This window comes from Pelobates fuscus, chromosome 1, assembly GCF_036172605.1.
Source record: "Pelobates fuscus isolate aPelFus1 chromosome 1, aPelFus1.pri, whole genome shotgun sequence".
In the NCBI taxonomy this organism is placed as follows: Eukaryota; Metazoa; Chordata; class Amphibia; order Anura; family Pelobatidae; genus Pelobates; species Pelobates fuscus.
In genome coordinates, this window is record NC_086317.1 from 213,126,525 (window position 1) to 213,149,952 (window position 23,428).

At 40.7% G+C, this 23,428-nt stretch overlaps 1 protein-coding gene across 1 annotated transcript in view; it reads left to right on the forward strand.

The window, feature by feature from the left end:
• Positions 1 to 2,341: 2,341 nt before the first annotated feature.
• MAP7D1 (MAP7 domain containing 1) overlaps positions 2,342 to 23,428 on the forward strand; it is a 103,198-nt gene continuing 82,111 nt past the window's right edge. The window contains exon 1 of the mRNA XM_063454520.1: positions 2,342 to 3,200. Within this exon, the coding sequence (XP_063310590.1) occupies positions 3,140 to 3,200 (61 nt within the window). The 5' untranslated portion in view covers positions 2,342 to 3,139. The remainder of the gene's footprint in view (positions 3,201 to 23,428) is intronic.

Consider the following 23,428-nt stretch of genomic DNA (forward strand, 5'->3'; position numbering starts at 1 on the left):
TCTTTGTATACGAATGTTACCATGGATCTGTGTGAATATATAGTTGTGCATATAAATGTGAGTGCGTGTGTTAGTAACTTTGAGAGATATTACACACACACACACACAAAACAGTCTACAGTTGGGTTGCCAATATATAATTCTTCCCCGGATGCCATGTAACCTAGGTATGTCTCTGGTCTTACTTCTTTCAAGACTTGCCTGGGAATATAGTAAACAATTATATTTCATTTTCAATAGCAATTGAAATAATATTTCAGTATTACTGCAAAAAACACAAATGAGACCATAAATAATACCCCACTTTTTTTTTTTTATTGCACAGGAAATGTGCCCCTTTATGTTGGAAAGACGAAACGTGCTGTTGCAGTGTTTTGTGAACATGTAACTGTTGTTACTAGTAGAAAGAAAAAAATCCAACTCAATCAGTACCAAAATCATGGGGGATATGGAAACACAAGCATGATGTTATTGTTATGATTGAAGATTTGTTTCATGAACTTGGTTAGGAATGATAAATATATTTGATCAGCACAAAGGGCCCCTCCATGCACGATATGCATCATGTACATACAAGTCATAGGGTAAAATTGAGAATTTGTTTTCTGGCTTAAAGGAAACTGTCCCTTGCCGGAGCAGAGATGGGCCTTGATTTAATAATTTTGGATAAACTTTTCAAATTATTTAATGTTTGGATAAACTTTTAAAATGAGTTAATACTTTGGTTAATACTTGGTATATGTTATGCTGATATATTTTTTGATATTTTATTTGTTTGAATAATCATTTGAAAAGTTTATCCATAAATATTAATCCAGGCTTCGCGTAGCCAACCTAGTCGTTTCATTCAGTGCCTGAAGAGCAGAAAGGCATAGCATGAAATTGACTAGTAAATTATAAATCCTAAATCAGCAGTTTAACATTTTGTCGGATGATCATCCCCGAATGTGTATATTTAATTGCTCAGAACGCGTACATCTTCACTTCAGGGGGAACCTCTAAACATCGGCTTCGGCAATGGGAATATTTGCATTTCGAAAATCAGCTTGCCTCACAGTTTTTACTGAACAAGTACTGAAATGGTATTTGGTTGAGAGAGGTAGGGGAGGGGGAGAGGAATGAATGGTAGAGAAGGAGAGAGATGGGTAGGAGGGAGAGAGAAGGAAGGGAGTTGCCGGGGATCAGCGCAGCGGTCTGTAGTGCGCGGCTCCCGTGACCCTTGATGTAGGGGTCAGTGGCGGCTATGCTCCTCCTTATTTGCACTTTGTGCCTTGGCTGTGCCTGGACTGGATTATAATTTCACTAGCTAAATAAAGTGTTTAAACTCATCTTTTTTTCCAGCGCTGTGCGAGTCTTGACGCGGCTAGCCCCATCCGCACTCCGTCTCTGGCTGACATCATCAAATTTCATGATCTCAGCCAATCCAATAATTAGGAGGCTATTGCGCATGTTTGGGATAATGCCACACTGCACCAATCAGCATCTCCTCATAGGGATGCACTCCATGGGAGGACATTCAACGTATCCATGCAAGCACCTCTTGTGGCCATCTGAGTCACTGTCAATAGAGTTGTTACTATGCAGCAATGTAAACACTGCCATTTCTCTAAAAAGGTAGCATTTACAGTGCTCAGCCTTCACGGACAGGCTATAGACCGTATGGGCACAGTACACTGCAGAAACCAAAATCTCTGGAGACTTACTCAAAAACAAGTGTCCTTTTCATTTTTTTCACAATGACCTAAAACGTTCGGGTGGGGGCTCACCACTGGCCTGGAGAGTCCCTTTAAACCAGGCCTGTCCAACCTGCGGCCCCCCAGATGTTGCCGAACTACAGCTCCCATGATTATTTCAGTGAAAAAGCCAGGGAATCAATGAGTTGTAGTTCAGCAACATCTGGGGGGCCGCAGGTTGGACAGCCCTGCTTTAAACAAAGGTCTGTTTAATTTAAATAATTAAGGGAGTATCATGCCATGAACATGATGGTGGTAGTGGGATGCTGAGGTTGAAAGCCCTGACATGAGAGAATAGTAGTTGCTCTGTCTGAGAGCCCTGACATAGGGGGGTGGGTAGTTGCTGTGTTTGAAAGCCCTGGTATGGGGAGGGCGGGGGAAGGAGGTAGTTGCTGTGTTTTAGAGCCCTGGCATGGGGAGTAGTGGCTGTGTTTGCACAGCCCTGGCATGGGGGTAGTTCTTGTGTTTGAGAGCCATTCTTTTAACCTGGATTGTGAATTTACTGATGATGCAACCTGATGCATTACGTCACCTGCTGAGTTATTTAGCCATGAGCTCTATTGAATGATGCAGGCTTTATTGCGAAGTATCCCAGGAGCGGTGCCTGCATCCTCTACACAGGGCTGGGTGTCTAGGGCCAAGCGGAATGAGTCACCATCTGTGCTTCCCAATCCTAAAAGAATGCAACTTTCCTTAGATAGTCTCAACACGCTGACGGACTCAACCAAGCCTAATGGGGGAGTCACTCTCCCACCCTTTATCATCGTTTTCAATATGATTAGAGATAGAAACAATTTTACTAACCACGAACTACAGACGAATACCGAGAACACAGACTACCGTAGAACCAGTAACCTGACTGCCTTTATGATAGGTAGCAAGGGCGAGAGAGGAGGGAAGGTTTCCCCTATGCTTGCAGATGGTACAGTCCTATGTTAGAGGTTGGATAGTGTATGTTACAATAGCATTTCCATCAGCTGCTCTGCTAAGATCTCTATAGTTTATGCTTGTAAATTCTCTTGCCCAAGTTTTATTTTGTATTGGAGCCTAGATCCACCCAAAGGGATCTGCAGCAGACAGCAACAAGGATCCAGATCCATTATCACTGCTAATTCTGGGATCTTGGAGCCAGCTTCTGATCTCCATTCAAAACAAATTAATCTAACAGACCCTGGCTTTCTGTTTGAGTAGGGTGGGGGCTGGACAATACTCTTCTTCCCTCCCTGGTGATTGAAGGCTTTTTTTTTTCTCAACTGTTAAACGGATCCTGTTGCCCATAGGAATGAGATTGCACCAAAGAAGCAAAAATAAACTCTAAAATTTAACTGCAAGGTAACTGAGACTAGGAAACAGGAATCCACTTTCAATCATAGCTATTAATATTTTTTATTTAATCTGGTGAGGACATGGAAAATTACCCTGTGGAAATCTCAAAGGAGGAGACAAAAGTAGAACCCCACATACAAGGTACTGTAATACTATCCTATCACTTGCTACAGAATATCCTCTAACTCCCCTACCCTGTAGATCTTTTAACGCAGGAGAACACCCAGTGAGACTTTTTAAAAGATCTTTTTTTTTTTTCTTGAATATATGTGAATTCCTATTACTTTTGCAATAATAAGAGTTTGAAATCGGATTTGTTTTCATTTATTTTTAAAATTGAAACAAATCTCCCCAGGTTGCATGTAAAAACAGATTTTTCTAAATTCACTGTTGCAATTGTATACACTGGGGGGGAGGGAGGGGGGGAGAACGCGTGTGTATGTGTGTGTGTGTGTATATATAATATATATCTATATATAAATAAGGCTGCATGTTATTTTATTATTATGGAATGAATGATTAAATAGAGTTATGTTAATGATGTATCGGTATATCTAGCCAAATTGGCATTTTGCTAATCTGACCTGTTCCCATGATCAGTGATTGAATTGTGATTTATGTCTCTCTAAAATGTAGTTATCAGGGCTGGGGCAGTGGAGTTCAATGTAGTCTTGTAGGAGATGCCAATCCACTCCCCACACAGACAGGCAGAATGGGTGAGATCACCAGTGCAGAATAGAGTGTTGCTTCTCTCTGTCTTTCCTGCACAGTATTATGGGGGCTGGTTCTAGGACAGGCTAGTCAATGACACTGCAGATTTTAGGACTGGACACTAAATACATGGTTTCATGAATTGTTTTCCTCCTTAGACAATGGTTTAGATACATCGTGGAGGAGGCCAAAACAATAGAATGATTCAGGGTGGAGGATAGAGTCTGCCTTTTCCCTCCTCTCTGCCAAGATACTGTGATTTGCAGTGAGAGAGTGTATATTTAGCCAGGTCTTAACCCTTAAATTGCACCAGACAGGGAAGATCCCTAGGCTGGGGTGGGTGTTCTGTGCGTGTTTTCTTCGAATTCTGAAAATGTTCTTAATAAGATCTGACTACTTATTTTTTTTTTAAAAAATCTATTCAGAATATATGAGAGTATATTTTGTTGCAGGGAAGACCTGTATAACTGATAAATGGCTAATGACTTATTTATACATAATAGTTTATTCAGGCATTTAAAGGACTGAGTGGCTTAACCCACTGTGTCAGAGGGAAAAATGTCTTCTGTTAGATCTGGTAGTTTATTTGCTTTTTCCATTTGGTAAGTGAGAGGTTAACTAGCTAGAAAATGTTGTCCTACCAAGATCATATGCTGGGAAAGCAGAACAATATATTCATGACATTGTCATTCTTGCCAGTTCCTTAAAAAGAAAAAACAACCCTTGATTTTTAAAAAAAATGTTTTGGTTTACAGCACACTTTATTAACATTATCATCTAGGGAGGCAATGTGCTACTTGTTTGGAAAATATAGGTTCTGGCAATCCTTATATAATAAGGGCATGCTACCTTTCTAAACCTTCTCACCAGTATTGAAAATGTACTAAATGACATTTGGGAGTGGTATGACTCTCATGGAGATACACATGTTAGAAGATTTAAATGCAAAATACATTTTCTGTACTTTCTTGTCAAGCTAAGTTATATTGGCATTTGATAACTTCTTAATTTTATTTATTTTGGAATGTTCTTACATAACCAGCATTTTCTCCACAAATTTGGTTTTTAACCCTTCCACCTCTACCAGAGGCTGATCATCCATATCCCTTTCTCTTGTGTTAATAAGGTACCATTGTTTACTTAAGGTTAGAATTGTGATATCTATGTAATATATCTTTATCACACGTCTGCTATCAATTTGTATGGTTTAATATTCTACCTAGTTTAGCTTTTTTACACTTATGGTTAGACAATACAACAAAACTAGTTACACATACTGAACACAATCATTGTAACTGGAGGAATAACTTCTACCTTTGCTTAAAAAGCCATTGCATGCAGGACTTTCTGTGCTAGTAGTACCTTGGTCTGCTGATCTGACAGTAATAAAATATTAAACTTCACATCCTGAAGTAAGGCACCAAACTCTTGCTAAAAAACCTTGTTCCTGCTTGACCGTGAGCAGTCCAGAGCCCATTGGCACTGCCCCACAGTTTAATACACAACTATAAGAACCGCCTAATGTACACCTGGCGCAAAGTCATCGCTCCAGTGACGTCTTTTCCACTTTCACAATAGGGCCAATTTTGTTTAAAGGATCACTATAGTGTCAGGAAAACAAACTCATTTTCCTGACACTGTATAACCCTTAGGATCCCCCAACCTTAAGGCCTGAAGGGGTTAAAACCCCTTCAGCTACTTACTTGAATCCAGCGCCGGGCTTCCTCGGCGCTGGTGACCTCTCCTCCCACTCCGACGTCCACTCCGACGTCCACTCCCAAGTGGAGCGGAAAGCGCACCCATGAAAAACGCCCATAGGAAAACATTTGTCAATGCTTTCCTATGGGCGTTCTGCACGCTGAAGCGCAGAAGTGCCTCTAGCGGCTGTCAGGAAGACAGCCACTAGAGGCTGAATTAACCCTGCAATGTAAACATAGCAGTTTCTCTTAAACTGCTATGTTTACATCTGAAGGGTTAAAACCTGGGGGACCTGGCACCAAGACCACTTCATTGAGCTGAAGTGGTCTGGGTGACTAGAGTGGTCCTTTAACTCTGCAGCATTGGCTGAGACTGCTTAGGGGAAGTTGTTAGCCCAGCACTCTCAGCCAATCTAGCCCAAGTCTTGTTTAGGGAACCCTTTGAGACCCTGGGATGCACTGCAATGGCATAATTAAACAGCCAGCTTAGATGGCTCTGTCACCTCTAACTTACCTTTCTCCTATTGTTTCACTTACAGTTATGTTCATCTGTTCTTCGTTTCTTATCTAGTTTTCTTTACAACATAAAACAGGAGGGACTACTTTGTCTTATGTTTTTTTCCTATGCTTGACAAATGTGACAAAAGGGTGGAGTTTAAGGCAAAACTCCACTTTGTCAAGCTGCCAAGTGTAGGAAAAATACATAATATTATATGTATTTATATGTACATAAGAACAGATTCTGAAAGAGGAAGAGAATAGGAATCAATAGGAGAAAGGTAAGTTTGAGGTGACAGAGCCACTTAAAGGGACACTCCAGTGCCAGGAAAACAAACCTTTTTCCTGGCACTGCAGGTACCCTCTCCCTCCCACCCCTGATCCCATGTTGCTGAAGGGGTGAAAACCCCTTCAGTGACTTACCTGAGACCCCTGCCGATGTCCCTTGGCGGTGGTTTTGGGTCTGCCCACGCTCCTCCCCCGCCGACGTCATCCGGCGGGGGAGACCGATCGCGCATGCGACGCTGGAGTTCCTCACACAGCGTGAAGACGTCCAGCGACGCTCTAGCACAGAAAACCTGTGCTAGAAACCGGGAAGTGCCCTCTAGGGTCTGTCTAGTAGACAGCCACTAGAGGAGGAGTTAACCCTGCAATGTAATTATTGCAGTTTATGAAAACTGCAATATTTACAGCTGCAGGGTTAAGGGTAGTGGGAGTTGACACCCAGACCACTCCAATGGGCAGAAGTGGTCTGGGTGCCTGAAGTGTCCCTTTAAAGCAGCCTTTCACAACTAGTTCCAGTGATCTAATGTTTTATGGCTTGCAGGTGTGAGCAGAAATGTATTCAGTATAATGACTGCTCTACTATACAGATAGTGGATCCTTGGCCTTTCAGATTAGGGCTATCACAGCAAGGAGATACACAAGTATGTTACTGATAGTTATGAAACAGGTAAACTAGACTAATGGAGGAATATAGCATACAAGGGATAGTGCATGTCAGACATTGTATTGCTATTATTGTTTGGGTGTCCAAACATACTGATAGATGCAAACAAAAGATATCCGGGGAGCATTACATTACAATAAATAAATCCTTCTGGAAGGCCTGCTAGTGTGAACTTGTATATAGACTACAGGCTGCTGGGGGCCCGTAATAGCTGAAAGAGGGGATTTTCAAACCTCAAAGGTTGGAGGGGGATCACGGTTTAGTGAAAATGCAAATGTTCTTCTTTGGAGAATTGATTTCAAGCTGATGAATAGCCTCCATAGAATAACTTAGTATGCTTTGCCCTTTTTAAAACTCCTATCGGTATTTCTTTCTAACAAGATTATCGTGTGAATTCATACTGGCCATATTTTCTAAATGTTACCAAATGTGACTGGAATTATTTTGTAAACAGAATGGAATATTCCTATTGTGAGAGAAAAAGTTTGTTGTTTAAAGAGGAAATGTCACCTCTAGCAAGTTCCTTTTTAAAAAAAAATTATTAAAGGGACACTATGGTCACCAGAACAACTACAGCTTATTGCATTTGTTCTGGTGAGTATAATCATTACCTTCAGACTTTTTTTTTTTTTCAGAGAGAAAATGCAGTGTTTGCATAACAACCTAAAAATCCACTGGCCACTCGTCATATGGCTGCTAGAGGTGCTTTCGGGGGCAGCGCTGCACTGTGCAGCACTAACATTCAGTGTCTCCACCCTCTACATGGATACGCTGAATATTCCTTATTGAGATATATTGATTCAATGTATCTCTATGAGTAGATGCTGATTGGCCAGGGCTGTGTTAGGTTTGTGCTGGCTCTGCCCCTGATCTGCCTCCTTGACAGTCTCAGCAATTTGAATGTGTTGTTTACACACAATGAACACCTATAATTTAAGTTGTTCTCCAAATAGGAGTGATTTCATTAGCCTATTGTACTGGAGGTAGTTCACCTTGCAATATATTTCATCATTATCCACGTAGAACTATTAATGTCAATACCAATTTTTTTTAGTTTTTTTAAAGACATTAAAATGAAGTTATGCTCTTGCTAGAATACTGAAAACATATAAAGAGATCAATGCCTCGTGACTTTAAAAAGGTCACACCACACATATACACTTGTAACTTAATTAGGTAAAACAGCACTTTTAGTATAGCTCAATGTTTACAATAAGATGTCACAGTCTGTTGCTATAGCAACCACTGCTTGAGTATAATAAGGGGACTGAATAGTACATACAATATTTGTATTTTATTTAATAGACACTACAACTTTTATTATTCCAAATAAGAACACTCTAAGGTAACACACTTTCTGCTCAATGATATAGAGGGTTTTGCCAGAAGGAAATATTTTCCCCCTTATTTATTCCCTTGCGGTCTATGTACGCCATAATATAGGTATATTTTTGTTAAAGCATGAAATAGATAAATACACATAGCTATTGCACTAGTACCAAGTCTGGGAAGCTGACAATCCATCTTGCATTGTGCTTGGTGTTAAATAAGTGCAGGTAGCGATCATATTTATGAATGTGCTAGCTGTCTTAAAGAAATAAAACATAAAATAATTTTTGTACCTTTTTTTTAATCATATGTATAACATGCTAATATTGATAACAGCTACTTTGTGTTAAAGTTTACAATGTGACTAAAATGTACATTGAAGCAAATTGAAAGCCAAATTGCAACATTTGTGCTAAAATGTCTAAGCTGTGAATGGAGAAGGTGACAAATAAGCTGTTTAACCTAAAATTTGGCACTCTGATTTCTCTTTTCTACAGTTTAGTGAGGCACACTATAAAACAGTGGATTCTACGTAAATATGTAGCCAATATAACCAAACTAAACACACAACTGACTTGGAGAACAGCCTATCACGTCCTACTGATAAAGGCCTGGCCAATATGGGTGTGATAATATTCATCTTGCTGAGACAGAGTACTTGGAGTACCCTGGCTGAAACTTCCAGTGAGATGTTCACAAAAAGTTGAGTTGTCAAGAATAAGAGTTCTAAAGTACTCTCTTCTCATTGCATTTTGGGCAGTTTGGTATATGAAAATGAAATCCAAGCCATTCGAATTAAGGTTTGACCACAATGTGAATCTCCTTGAGACGCCTTTTTGCCAGACAATGCATTGGCAATTTCATTTTCTCACACTAAAGCTCCAGTGGGGAGTGTAGCACAGCTCCCTGTACCCTGGCTGGGTACCTCCGCCAAAGACCGCTTCCTTGCTGGTACCAGGGAAAACCTCAGCGCTTCTGCCCCAGTCGCCGTGACTGGGGTCCTTCCTGGAGCCTCTCCTCCTGGAACAGGATAGAGGATTAGCTCTATTTCCTCCCAGGGACTGGACGACACACAGTCCTGGGAGGCCCTAGTCCTTACAAGGACTTTACCTGCCGACTCCTCCACGAGCTGGAACAAGGTGCTGAGCAGTGATTAGCCCTTTCCACTCCCAGTAACTAGTTGACACACAGTTCTCGGAGTACAACTGATTTTAATGAGCCAAACTCTGCCTTTTATGCACAGATTCCAGCAGGAAGTCTTCATTGTATTCCACACAAGCCCCTCCCAGGAATCTCTGGGCCTGGGAGATAATTGCGTTAAAGACCGGTAAGCTAATTATCTCCCAGGAACAGAGAGCCAAACACAAAAATATAAAAACATAAAAGAACCCCAAAAACATAATAAAAACCTTAAATTAACCCACAAATAATACATCTCCATGTAGCATTGATCTAAACGTCCAAGTTCTCCACATAGCGCTTATATCCATGCCATGTAGGGGAAACGCCACTGTGTTAAAGTTTTGACTGGCCGCACACATGGTCATATGCCCAAAATAGTTCCTGAGCTTTTGCCGGTCAACTTTCGCGACCACCTGCGGCCGCAATATGAGGTGCTCTGCCTGGCTCTTAGGCAACTTTTTCCCCCCTTAGTCTCAGGCACCTTCCCTCCAAAAAGCGCTCTCCTGGAGGATTTCAAAGTGGTCCAAAACCGCGAACCAAGTTGTCCGGGAACCGCACTGTCACCTCATGCCGAAAACAGTTCCATAACATTTGCGGCTAAGACCTGCTGAGGTGACCAGGAACCCATAAAATCCTTATGCCGAAATTGGTTCCATAGCAGTCGCAGCTAAGTACTGCTGAGGATTATTCTTGGGTTGGGTTCATGCGAACGACTGCCAGACAGCCAGTGGTTGGTTACATTCGCATGAAGGAAAAGTGCTGAACCAGGGGCACCCAGGGCAAGCTACTAATGGCGGCTGGGCAGGGTAACTCCTAAACGGTGTCTCAGACCTTGGCCATAGTCGGTGGGCAGGAGGCTGGTTTCCACACACCTCCAGGAGTCCGTGGCAAATGTACATGGGAAGGAGCGTTTTTCACAGGGAGTACTATCAGTGTTGGACAGCTTATATATGCTCGGTGATTAAATCCCATTAAATGTATTGGAAGCTGATGGATAGATTTATAATTTTGCTAAAATGTTACTTTCATAAATACTTAAAAAAAACCTCCTTTAGAGTCCCCTCTTCCCCCACATTATGTTAACATATCCTGTATATTTAAAGCAACTCTATAGGCACAGAAACCACTGCTCATCATAAAGAAATTTGTGATTTACTAAAAAACAAACAAATAAAACTCATTTTATATTGTTGTGATTTATTTACGATGCTGGTAAAGGCTCCATAAACTTCAAATGGATTGCTTAGCAAGAAACACACATATTAACATAAAGAATGCATGTGTCTCTTAATATAACACATCTGCAGATCAATACACAATTATCTTCTCAAATCCATCCACCCTCAAGACAGGAGTGGAGCCCCATTCCTCAATGCATTAGGCAGATGATGCATTAAAAGTTTAACTCCAAACAAAAAGCAGTGTATTAAGAAAACACAGGGGGAAAGACCTACAGAACTAGGGACAGGGACACTACAGCATTAGGTATACAGGTAAGTATTCCTATCGCTTTTGTGTTCAGTTAAGCAAATACAAGTATATGTACACAATATATTGTTATGGTTCTAGTTAAATAAAACGATTTAAATTGTTCTGCAAATATAACTGATTAACCTATTAAACTGGAGATAGTTTTCATTATCTATTTATTTATAATGATATATAACAGATCGGTTCTTATAGAATAGTTAAAAGTGTATTATTCTAAATATGAAATCTTCATCTGGTTGCAAATATTCAAGATTATACCAACCGGCATGAATGAGTCTTTAGGAGTTAAACAAAAATCATTTTTACAAAAAATAACAAAAAAAAAAACATCACAAATTACTGACTAGTGATTTAGATCGACTTTTTGGGATAATGGAACAAGAGTCTCCAATCTGTACTCTCCCACCAAATACAGTACGAAGTTAAAGGGACACTCGAAACAGAACATATAGCAATAACTGCAAGAAGGTTATGTGTTGTCCCTGAAACAAAAAGCCCACCTACTCTCCATAAATATGATCACGAGGAAATTACACTTCCTTATTGTCCTGCCAAAATATTTGTAAAGGTTAGCAGAATTACACTGGCCTGCTTGATGCTCCTTGAAAACACATGAGGTTAAATCATATCCGCAAAAAATCCGTAAACATATTCTTATTCTAAATTTATCATTCAAAGCTATAAAGTCAGCACTTACCAAAACGACAAAAAAAAAGAGAAGTGAAATGATTTTCTATTTGAAAGGTAATTTCTATTATTTGTGAAAATTCCTACATTAAGGATTAGCAATAGCAATGTCTGTACTGAACTATGTATGCTTATTTCTAGCATTTTTTGCTCTGAAAAAGTGCATGCTACTTTTTTTCATTCAACTTGGATAAATGGAGTTTATTTACCAAAACTGTAACCATTGCATGAATATACAGCCTCATGCTACATTACTCATCCATTTGTCATGCTGGACTCTATAATGTAACATTTTTCTGATATGTTTGGACAAATTACTCAGAGATTGTGCCTGGGCACCATAACCTCTGCAGCTTGTGTTCATTTAAAGGATCACTAAAGTAACTAACTCGTTTTCCTTACACTATAGCATCCTTAGGACTCCCCCTCCCACCGTGCCCCCCCACCCTCAGGGTCCCCCTCCCTTGGCGCTGAAGGGATTAAAACCCCTTCAGTTACTTACATTAATCCAGCGCTGGGCTTCCTCTTCGCCGGTGACCTTTCCTCCCCCGCCGACGTCAGCTCCCGAGTTGAGCCGCATGCTTGGAATGTTTCTCAATGCATTCCTATGGACGTTGTGTACGCTGGATGCGAATTTAGCATCCAGCGTCGCAGAAGCGCCTCTAGCGGCTGTCCGTAATCCTTTTCTCTGAAACTGCTATGTTTACATATGAAGGATTAAAACCTGGGAGACCTGACACCCAGACCACTTCATTGAGCTGAAGTGGTCTGGGTGACTATAGTGTGCCTTTAAGTTTTACCGACAACAAGTAGCATATATACCTATTGGAAACAACCCACTGATTTTAATACACCATGCTGGGTAACACTGGAGTTCCCAAGCTCCTCCAGATATACAATTTGGTAAATTAGTGACAAGACAGGGTTTTTTCAGCTGATTATTTGTGTTTACGGTTTTTCAATGTATACAGAGAAAGTCTAGTAGACAAGAGGAAATGTAAGCCCTGCACCCCATACTGTGTAAAACTAGACACGTGTTTTATTGTGGTGGATTTTTGTGTGTGTTTTGGAGGAGGGGGTTATATTTTCCTTGTGTAATCTGTACAATGCAGCTTTTAGTGTGCTCAACAAAAGCAACATTTAAAACAATTTGTTCTCTATAAGCAAAGTACGACAGCTTTGTGTCTTAAAATCACAGCTGTTGCAATGGTTGTGCAACAAAAAGTACTTTAACAGCACCAAAAGCAATATGTATTGGGGATGCTGGCTGTAATTTTTTTATATTAAAGGGTTGTTAGCCTTGCCGTGTTGCAGCTTGAATAAACCTACAACGTTTGGAAAAATACTTTAATCCTGTTGTTCTGCAAATCTGTGTAAACAAACTATAATAACTAAAAGAGTTACTCCAAGTAGCATATATACTTCAGTAATTTGAAATGATAATGGTGTCTGGAGTCTGTATGTGCAGTGTTCCGCCTCAGGTGGCATCAATAGCTAATGTCAGTTCTGTGCAAAGATGCAGAGATACTCAATAATTGGTTGACAGCAGTCAATAAATGAGCGTCAGGATCAACATCCATAAGTAGAAAACCTACCTACAAAGGATACCCAGCACTTTGCAGGACTAGGTAAGAGGGCAAACTGTTGTAATTTGGTTTGTCCCATCCCGGGGGAAAGGAACCAGGGTACCCTTACCATCGTAATCACTATAGTGAGCTAGTAGTTATAATGGTTTGGATAACCTTTTAAAGCACCACTCTGAATGTAAAAAAATATATATTTTTACGTTTGCTGTGTCCCATTAATATTTTAGCATCAGCCTCCTCCCCCCCCCCCCCCCCCGTTTGATCCCCCAAAAATGTGAGGAGTTTTTAAATTAACCTATAACTTTGTAATTTAAGGTAATCATGACTGTCTCTTCTGTGCAATGTTTTACATTGTCAAAAAGGGCAGGGTCTCTACACCAAAAATACTTCATTATGATAAAGTGATTTTGGTGCTTAGTTTGTCCATTCTAAGGATAATATGTAACTGTTTGGATCCAGCTGTTTTTAAACACAACTGCACCATAAGTTTGCAATTGTTACGTACCTTTTATTTGAACACGTGTTTCTCAATTTGAGCTTGGGACCAGCAATTGTGATATGTCAGCAATAGCATTTTTTTTCCACAGAAAAATTGACTGCCACAGGAGTAAATTATGCAGTTCACATATTTCGGAACATTTGCATACTGGCTATATGGTATGCATAGTTTAGGACTACGACTTGCCAAGGAAGCCACACTTAACTCAGTGTGCCATATATTTAAAGACCAAATCCTTGAAAAAAACTACAAATCTGGCACAATTAGTAGCATCCTTGGTTGGATTCCATGGTGACCACTCAATTTTGAGAATTCGGTCGTTATGGTCCAATGTACATATACTGTGCAAAAGCACAGCTACCACATGGTGCACAGGCCTCCATTCCAAATGTAATTCCAATTTCTGTTGTGTCATTTCAGATATCACAGGAGGCTTGGCTAAAACCATTTATTTTATAGTATGTAATAAGCACTTATTGTAATATTGGCGCTGGGTAAACAATATACCATCAGTACCACGGAAAATAGTTAACTGTTTGTCAGTGTAGATTGGCTTTCTGGCAGGGAAGGAGGGGGGGGGGGGGGGGGGGAGAGAAAATTTAGCTTCCCTTCCCCCAGTGGTTTAACAGTCTTTTCATACAATAACAGACCCTGAATGGTAAGCTCAGGGAGGGGGAGGCAATGGACTAGGCTTGAACAGCCTGGGACATTCAAAGTGTCTGTTAATTTATATAGTGTTGTCCATACTTAACCCAGTGTTAGCCAGACTGCCTTCCCATTACACACTTGGTTTAACCTTTCAGGCAGCAGGTAAACTAGTTGGTTTTGATGACACCTTCCTGCAGAGTTTGCTCAATGATTGTCAATGGTATTCATGTGAGAATTGTTGGAAATTCAGAGTTTAAAATTTTAAACCAAAATTGTCTCTTCTAAAACATGGAAAGTTCAAAATGTATTGTACTCTCATATCTGTAGTGGTGATGGTATCAAGTTAGCCCACTTAGTATTAACATATAATACCACACTCAAAAATAATTCAAGATGATTTTATTTTTATTGCACAAATTTTTTTTTTTTAGATATGATAGTCTGTTACTTCACAGTCTATATCTCAGTATAGGCATGAATGCATAAACAAAAATTAAATATGTAAATCAAAATAATGTGAATAAGTGAATACTGTACAACAAGCATGTTAAACTCAAAGTCTAGCACGGGCCTCATAAACAAGGTTTAAGTAATTCTGGGCCGCAAAAAAAAAAAAAAAAACCTTAAATTTTTACAGAAACGTAGGTTTATTTTGAAAATTACAGTATTAAAAACCCCCAGCATCCCCCTCTACTAAATCTCAGTCCCCTCCTATATACAAAATCCCAGTCCCACCCCTATATACTAGATCCCAATCCTCCTCCTCTACTAAATCCCAGCACCCCCCCTCTAGCCAACAAGCAGACTCCACTCACATTTCCGCTGCCAGTATTTGACTCTGGAGTCTGGCCTCTGGTATAACCCAAATGGCGCCGTCCGCACCCTGTGCCAAATCTGATCCTCCCTTCTTTATAATTTATTTTTAACAATGAGGTCCACCATTTTTAAAGGGAGTTGGAGTGGAACCTCATTCCTGTATTGCCCAGCTCCCTGCTGCTTGGTACAGGTGCTTTGATATCATATCCCTGCTCCAGCAACATTACAGGGCACATAAGGGAGCTGAGATATTGGTACAGTGAGATCGCATTAGCCCCCTCTCCGCCCACACTGCAGGTAAAGATAGCACAGCGACATAGCAGGCACCTGCTGTGCGGCACCCCCCTCCCCCCAAGCAACATGCTTGTAGACAGTTGCCTGTGTTGGTGGGAGAGGGGTGCCCTGCGCACCTTTCACATGGGGCGGATCATCATTCCCCTTAGTTCGTCACTGAATCTGTCCACCAAGGGATGTGGAATTTCCCACTGCCATGTGCTTCAACTTTCAGATTTTGCCAAATGCTTTCCATATAGTAAATCAAATGATTTCCCAGTGTTACTCCATGCAAATGGTAATTAATGTGATTTTAACCCCTTAAGGACACATGACATGTCTGACATGTCATGATTCCCTTTTATTCCAGAAGTTTGGTCCTTAAGGGGTTAAAGGCATACTATAGTCACCAAAACAACTTTAGATTAATGAAGCAGTTTTGGTGTATAGATCATCCCTCTGACGTTTCACTGCTCAATTCACTGCCATTTAGGAGTTAAATCAATTTTGTTTCTGTTTATGCAACTCTAGCCACACCTCCCTTGACTGTGATTCACAAAGCCTGCATGAAAACAAAATGGTTTTATGTTCAATCAGATGTAAGTTTCCTTAAGTTTTTATCTCCTGCTCTGTAAATAACACTTTAATTACATACAGGAGACTCCTGTAGGGTCTAGCAAGCAATTATCAGAGCAGGCGATAAGAAATTCTCAATTAAACAGAATTTGCAATAAAGGAAGTGTAAACATTAGATGACTCTGTACAGGAAGTGTTTAAGAAGGCTGTGTAAGTCACATGCACGTAGGTGTATCCAGGGTTGCATAAACAAAGTGATTTAAAAGGACACTCAAGGCACCCAGACCACTTCTGCCAATTTAAATGGTCTGGGTGCCAACTCCAATTACCCTTAACCCTGCAAGTGTAATTATTAGTTTTTATAAACTGCAATAATTACCTTGCAGGGTTAAGTTCTCCTCTATCAGACAGCCACTAGAGGGACTTCTGGTTTCTTAAAACCTGAAAAGTGTTTTAAACGATGCTGGACGTCCTCACGCTATGCATGAGGACCTCCAGCGTCGCCGGAATCCCCATAGGAAAGCATAGAATAATAATGTTATTAATAATAATGTTAATAATGTTATGAATAATAATGCGGGGGAGGAGCATGGGCGGAGCCTGACCCAGCACCGAGGGACATCGGCGCTGGATTCAGGTAAGTGTCTGAAGGGGTTTTAACCCCTTCAGCAACATGGGAGAGTGGCACTGCAGGAGCCTGCAGTGCCAGGAAAACAAATGTTTTCCTGGCACTGGAGAGTCCCTTTAACTCCTAAATGGCAGAGAATTGAGCAGTGAGACAGAAGGGGCATGATCTATACACCAAAACTGCATAATTAAGCTAAAGTTGTTTTGGTGACTATAGTGTCCCTTTAAGGAATGGAACCTATGTGTGTGGGGGTTTTGTGGGGGTTTTTTTTTTCTTCTTTAATTTAAATAGTTTTAACACTTTTTAGATAATTTTCAACAGACAAGAAGTTGCCATTCAGCTCATATTAGGTTTTTTATGGCCTCTCATTTTTTGTAAGAATGGGCTCCTGTCCATTGGTAACCTAAATCATTCAGCCTAGTGTATATAATTATTTCTAAGTGTATAGTAAGAGATTGCCTTTTCACATATACAGCTCCCTGTTCCAATAAACGGCTAATTTTATGCTTTAGAGAAGGAAAAGCCAGTTTAGGAATGGCATTAAGCTTTTATAATGATTCTGTTAAATATTATGTTCTTCATGAATCACGAGCCCTGCATTTTAGAAACGAAGGATAACTATTATATATACCGTAATATATGCTTTGGAGACCTCCTTTTTGTAAAGGTGTCGATGGATTGACATAATCAGGCTATTTAATTCTTGTTTCATTAGCAAGATCTACTTTATTAGAATACAGAGTGGATGTGGAAAAAGTCTTTATGCATCTCTCCTTTCTTTAGAGCTGTCTTCGGGATGAATGCTCTGCTGCTTCTGTCTTCTGCTGCTGAATGTTTTATAATGAGCTAGACCAGCACCCAGTGCCAGCGCACGTACTATGCACTATCTCATGGCACAGACCTTTCTAAAAAGATCACTTACCATCTTACAGTCTGTCTGGGTCTGACATCTTGCTGTCTGAGAAAAAGCTCTGAAAGGAGACCGCAGGGCCGGTCTAGGCATTGGCATAGCAGTCGCAAGGTTGTTTAAATATAGTATGGTTGACCATTTAGGAGTTAGAGCTTAGTCCAAGTTGTGCGTGTACACGGCATGAGTAGGATTGGACAAAATAGATATAGCTATACCAGAACTGAGCATTCGGACGGCCTTATTGATAGTTCTCAGGGGATGTCCGTAAGGCTTCAACAATTTTTACAAATCACTTCAGTTCAAGGTTACTTTCAGAGCAGAGAGTGAGTGAAGGGTACATTGCCAATTAAGTTGTGATGGTTTTTAGGGTGACCCTTTAATGTAGACTGTCTAGAAAGCTTTGTGCTTTTCACAAAATATTAACATGTATGGAAACTAGCAAGCAAATTGCATTTTTTACGCAAGTGTAGCCAAATCTGAATAACTGTCTAACTTAGATATTTTGGTCTAAAATGCAATTTCTTTGTCTGCTCTTTGTAATCAGAATATATGATCTGAAGTGGGGTTTTTCATGCTCATACATTGTCACAGAAGGCAGCTATAAAAACTGAACTCTATACGTCTGTATACACTTGCCCCATAGAGATGTGTGAGTTTGTTTGTTAGTTTTTTGTTGTGTTTTGTGCTTTTTTTTTTTTTTGTCATAGGTTTTCCCCCCCATCTGTTTAATTATGTGGTTCGGTCTCAAGGCGAGTGAAGGTTTCACCCAAATATTTGCCTCCATACTAGTAAAGTTTGTAACAATCATTTAAGGGTTACTTTAAGCATCGTGACCACTTCAGTGAATTGAAGTGGTCCTGGTGCCAAAGCCTGTATGTGCAGTGTTTTGCTTTGACACTCTATACATACGCTGTTACTCCACCAAAGGTAGTGTCATTAGCCAGCCCAAAACTAGAGGCTAATGTCACTTTTTTTGCCTATCCCTATGCACAGAAGTGCATTGATTGTCGGAAAGCGGTCAGCTGACACTCTCAACAAATAGATGGCCAGTGGGATCGAATTCTGGCTTCTCCATCTCTACTAAAACCAGATGTATTCACTGACCAATGGGGATACCGGAAAGCAGGCAGTAGTGGTTATGATGCTGGTAGTAACTTTTATTTATTTTAAATACTGTATTTATTTGTGACAGTCTTGTCAAAAATATAACATACAGTGCACCATACAGGTGGTGCAAAAACACAATAATGCATACACTAACGTGTGTACATACAGGTTACGGTTGGCAAGTTCGGAAATGCCTGGATACTGTGATTACCAAGACTCCTCACATTTCACAACACATAGTTTTACACATAAAACGTACACAAGCTGATCTTATGGTGTGATACCGCTTACATAGTTGTATTTTGCTGTCTGTCACCCTGGAGGGGAATTGGACTTCCTTTCCATTTTCCATGGACCCCTGTCTTCACCTTTGGATCCTATCTTATGCGAATATAAGGGTCTGTTCCCACTGTCTCGTCCAGGGAGTAGCGAGAAGACAGTCAGAGAGAGCAGAAAAGAAAGTTTAAGTAAAGAAGAGGAAAAAAAAGAGTCTGGGTCGGCAGGCATATGCCTCTTCAGTGTCACGACTAGTAATGTGGTCCAGCACGCAGAAACTATGTAAACATATACATAAGAAAGAAAAGGAAAATAATAGGATAGAGCGTAAACCGGACCTTAGAATGGCCGGACTAATACGCTAGAGACAGAGAATGGTCAAAGGGAAAGCCGAGGTCAAGGAAGCCAGAAAATACTCAATACCGATTAAACAAGCCAAGTCAGGGAAACCAGAGATCAGAATAACCAGGGAAACGCCAAGGATCAGGATACCAGGAAATCAGAAACACAGAATTAGCACTTTCAGGAAACCAGGAAACTGAAACCACGACATGGCAAAGTAATGGGGAAAGCTAGGGGTTTAAATACCCCTCTCTAGGCTATGATTGGTCAGAGGGCGACCTCTGACCCCAAAACGTGCGTGTGCGTTGACGTCGTGACGTCACGCACACGTTGGTATAATTCTCGGGGGCGGGGCTAGCAATAGACGCGACCACGCGGTCGGCGCCATCTTGGATCTGGGCGCGATGCCCGGAAGAACTACGTGCGCGGTTCCCGGCTCGCCGACGAGCAGGTAAGCTCGTGTAGTCGGAGCGGTCGTGCCGGTCGGGCACGACCGTGAGGCTCGGCGGGCCGGTGACCGCAACATTCAGGCCAGCGGACCCTAGCTGTCAGGTTGTCCATGAGAGAGGCATCTTTCACGTTATTGAGTACGGCCTGTATCAGGGGCCCAACATATTTATTTTTTATTATTCTTTAACAGGCTTGTTCAGGTTGTGTCAGCGAGTGAGAGGTCAATAACGTTGCATAAGACATATTATTTAGGCTGACATTAGAAAAGTCAAATAAACAATCATAAAATAGTATAACATGCTAATCTAGTATTAATTCTGTAGCTCAGTAGCATTCCTGTGCCAAGATTTATCAATAGCAGCAAACAGAATGTTGGCTAGATAGGCCGGTGTGGCCCGAAACAAATTCTTCTAAGGGTAGGATCACCTGTGGGCCAAGCTAGCTATTTCAAGTAAGAGAATCTGAAGCTGATGGGCACAAGAACTCAAAACTATAACAAGATAAATTTTTAACAATCAAACAATGAAAATTGGAGGCCTATGCAGCCAGGCAGTGCTTGGTAACAGTGGTGAGTAATGCAAGTCCCCATGGCGGTCCGCATCAGTTAGCCGATGCCCACCCAGGAGGCCTGAGACGCAAGCTTGGTGTGGAGGTGTAACTTCAGCGGTTTGCTGGTATGCTGTGGGCCAGCCAGTGGGTATGTAACAGCAGCTTTCAGTCCCCTGCAGAAGGTGTTGGGCCAGGGCGAGCTTCCACGGCTTTCTTTCCAAGACTGTGTCATCAGGGTGTCTGAATTCTTCCGTTGCAGGAAGCGGCGGGAAGACCTCCGTCTGCGTCGTGGATGCTGTCTCTGACGATGGTGTCTTGTGGTCTTCCGCCTGTGGGAGCTTTGCGCCGGAGCCGTGCCCCTATTCTTTCTCTGCCCCAAAGGGTGTGCTGTGCATGTGTATTTACTACAGCGTGGGAAGTCACCTTGCCCAGTAGAGGCCTCTCCAGCTCTTCTCTGTTTAGTTAGAGTACCTTGGGATAATTACTGGCCTGTGTGAAAGTTACACCCACATTATATTCCAGACACATCTTAGACAAAATGTTACTGGAAGCCAGGCAATAGCAAGCAAGCCAGGTACAGTTGCTCTGCAAACTGAAAATCTTTATTGAACACTTACAAAACAGATCTAAAAGAACAGTAACAAAGTGGGAGCCAAAAACACATAAGGCATTTTGAACCTCAGTCCTTAGTCATAGGAATGACTGAGACAATAACTATGTAGACATACACAGGACTGTTAAATAATTTGGCTCTTGTGATTCTGGTCTGTAAAAGGGAATAGACCAGGTGTTAATGCTTGTCTTCAAAAGATAAGTTAGGTTTCCATCACTGTTGCCTCTGGGCTTCAGAATTAGACTTTAGTTATGCATGGTATATATGTGTTGTCTTACTTTGTATTTGTTTGTATGTAACAGCAAACACAAAAAGTTACATGTGCCTAGTAATAAAATTGGTTGGAAAATATAGCCAGTGTACTGCGTTTTTATGAATTCTGTATCTATTTTTGGCCCTCAATTCCTCTTTTCTATGAGTTCCATATTGTTAGTGTGTCTGAGTGTATAACAGAGCTTCATAGCGACAGTATTCACAGTTATGTATCTTGCTTTTGTTTAAAGTTACATTTTGGTTGCCTAAATTGTTATTCGGAAGTCATCTAAAATGTATCAGAACAGGTTACCCCTTTGCACACCCCCAGAAACATCCCTGATATTAAAGTGTCCTCCTTTGTCCATTTGAAATGTTCACAGATCTGCACTTTTCCCATACTCCACCTGCCATAGTCTAACAAACATCCATATTGCAAGGAATGGTGTGGAACGCAGCCATGATTGCATCCTAAGCTGTTTTTTTTATAACTGGTAGCTTAACTGTGATATTGGAGAAAGTTGATGTGATGCATCTTTTGTAAATAAAACATTACTCGGTAGTTACATTTTCTAGCACGTAAGCAATAATGAATTTCTTAACTGGTCTTAAAGATAAAAATAAAACAAAAAATGACTAACCCTTTTAAAAAGATTGGAGTAAATGATGTATTATTGAGTTGTAGAATAGGTAGACAAATGTCTCATCTGAATTTTCACACAAACCAGCCCGGAAGCAGCCTGACTCAGTCAGTACAGGTGGGGTAGCCTTACAGGCATATACAAACATAGAGGCACGCTGAGAAAATTAATGTGGTGTGTGCTTAATTCATTAACTAATACTGTACTGGAATTGCCTGCTTCAGTCATAAAGAAAACAGCCACTTGTTTGTTTTCTAATCCATGGTATGCTTGCCTGAGATCTATAAAGTACTGGTGTGCATGTGCCACTATATCCTAAATATCTTCTTTTTTTTATATTTGTAATATCTTTAAACAGTGGATTTAAACCACAAGATTGGGACTCAAAATTGTGTTCCAATAGGAAGAGGCACATACTATTCATAAGGCCCCAGGAGCTCTGTAGTGGAGATCCGCAACCCAGCAAAATAAGTTACAAGTTGAAATCCACAGGCATCGCAATGTAGGGGAAAGAAATAGGCAATTTGTGGTCCAACGGAATAAAAATAAAGATACGTGAAGGCCTTAATCATGCATGCACAACATACATACCCAAAGGACTATGCGAAAACAGCAGCCTCAAAATCAATCTTACCGTCACACCAGAGAAAGTCACCTGGAAGCAAGCTGGTGTAACCATGGAAACCGTAAAACAAAGTAGGCAAACTAGGCCTAACAAAAGGGCAAGAAATAGGGCCCAAATAGTATCTGTATGTACACTTACTGTGATTTGAGGGGGCTGAGACAGGAGCAGTGAACTATATAGGTGAAAAAACAAAAACAGGAAAAGGCATGAGTAAAGTACAGAAACATACCTAGACAAAAGAAGAGCGATCAAGGAGGTGGATCGCAGTACACAGCATAAGGCAGTCTGAATTCTCCTGATGATCCAAATAGCAAATATGCTAATACAAAAGGCATAAAACAGGTAAGATAATGAAAGCAGCCAGAGATCCAAAAGTAAAATGCATACCCATTACCAGAAGGCAAAATAGTGGGCAAGAATGCAGATGGGGAGAGTCAGTAGAGGGGGAGCAGCAAGTTGCTATAGCAGCCAGACCAAACAGCCGAAGTGTTAAAATCCAGACCTCCAAGAGCCAGAACTAACCCTGATAAGGCTGAGTAGTCGTAACAACAACCCAGTATGCAGAAAAAATAAAGAGTAGTGGGAAATGAAAATATTGCAGGTCCAGCAGATATAAATTATACATATCAAGGCATATAACTGTATACAAAGTAATACAGTAACAAAGTAATGTAAGTAAACTCATATATAATAAAATGGCAAAAGCATGATAGGTATACAATAATATGAGAACAATAGCGATTACAGTACTAAACCTAAAGTGAATGTGTAGATACAAAAGAGTATATACAAAAACACATCAAAGATATATACGTTCATAAAAAGATAAGGCAACAAGATACTGATAAGGTCCATAAGAGTAAATGGAGAAACAAAGAATACAAAATACGGTAAATGATAATGGCTATGTACAGTGCCTTGCAAAAGTATTCACCCCCTTGGCATTTTTTGTGTTTTGTTGCCTCACAACCTGGAATTAACATGGATTTTTTTGAGGATTTGCATCATTTAATTTACAGAACATGCCCACAACT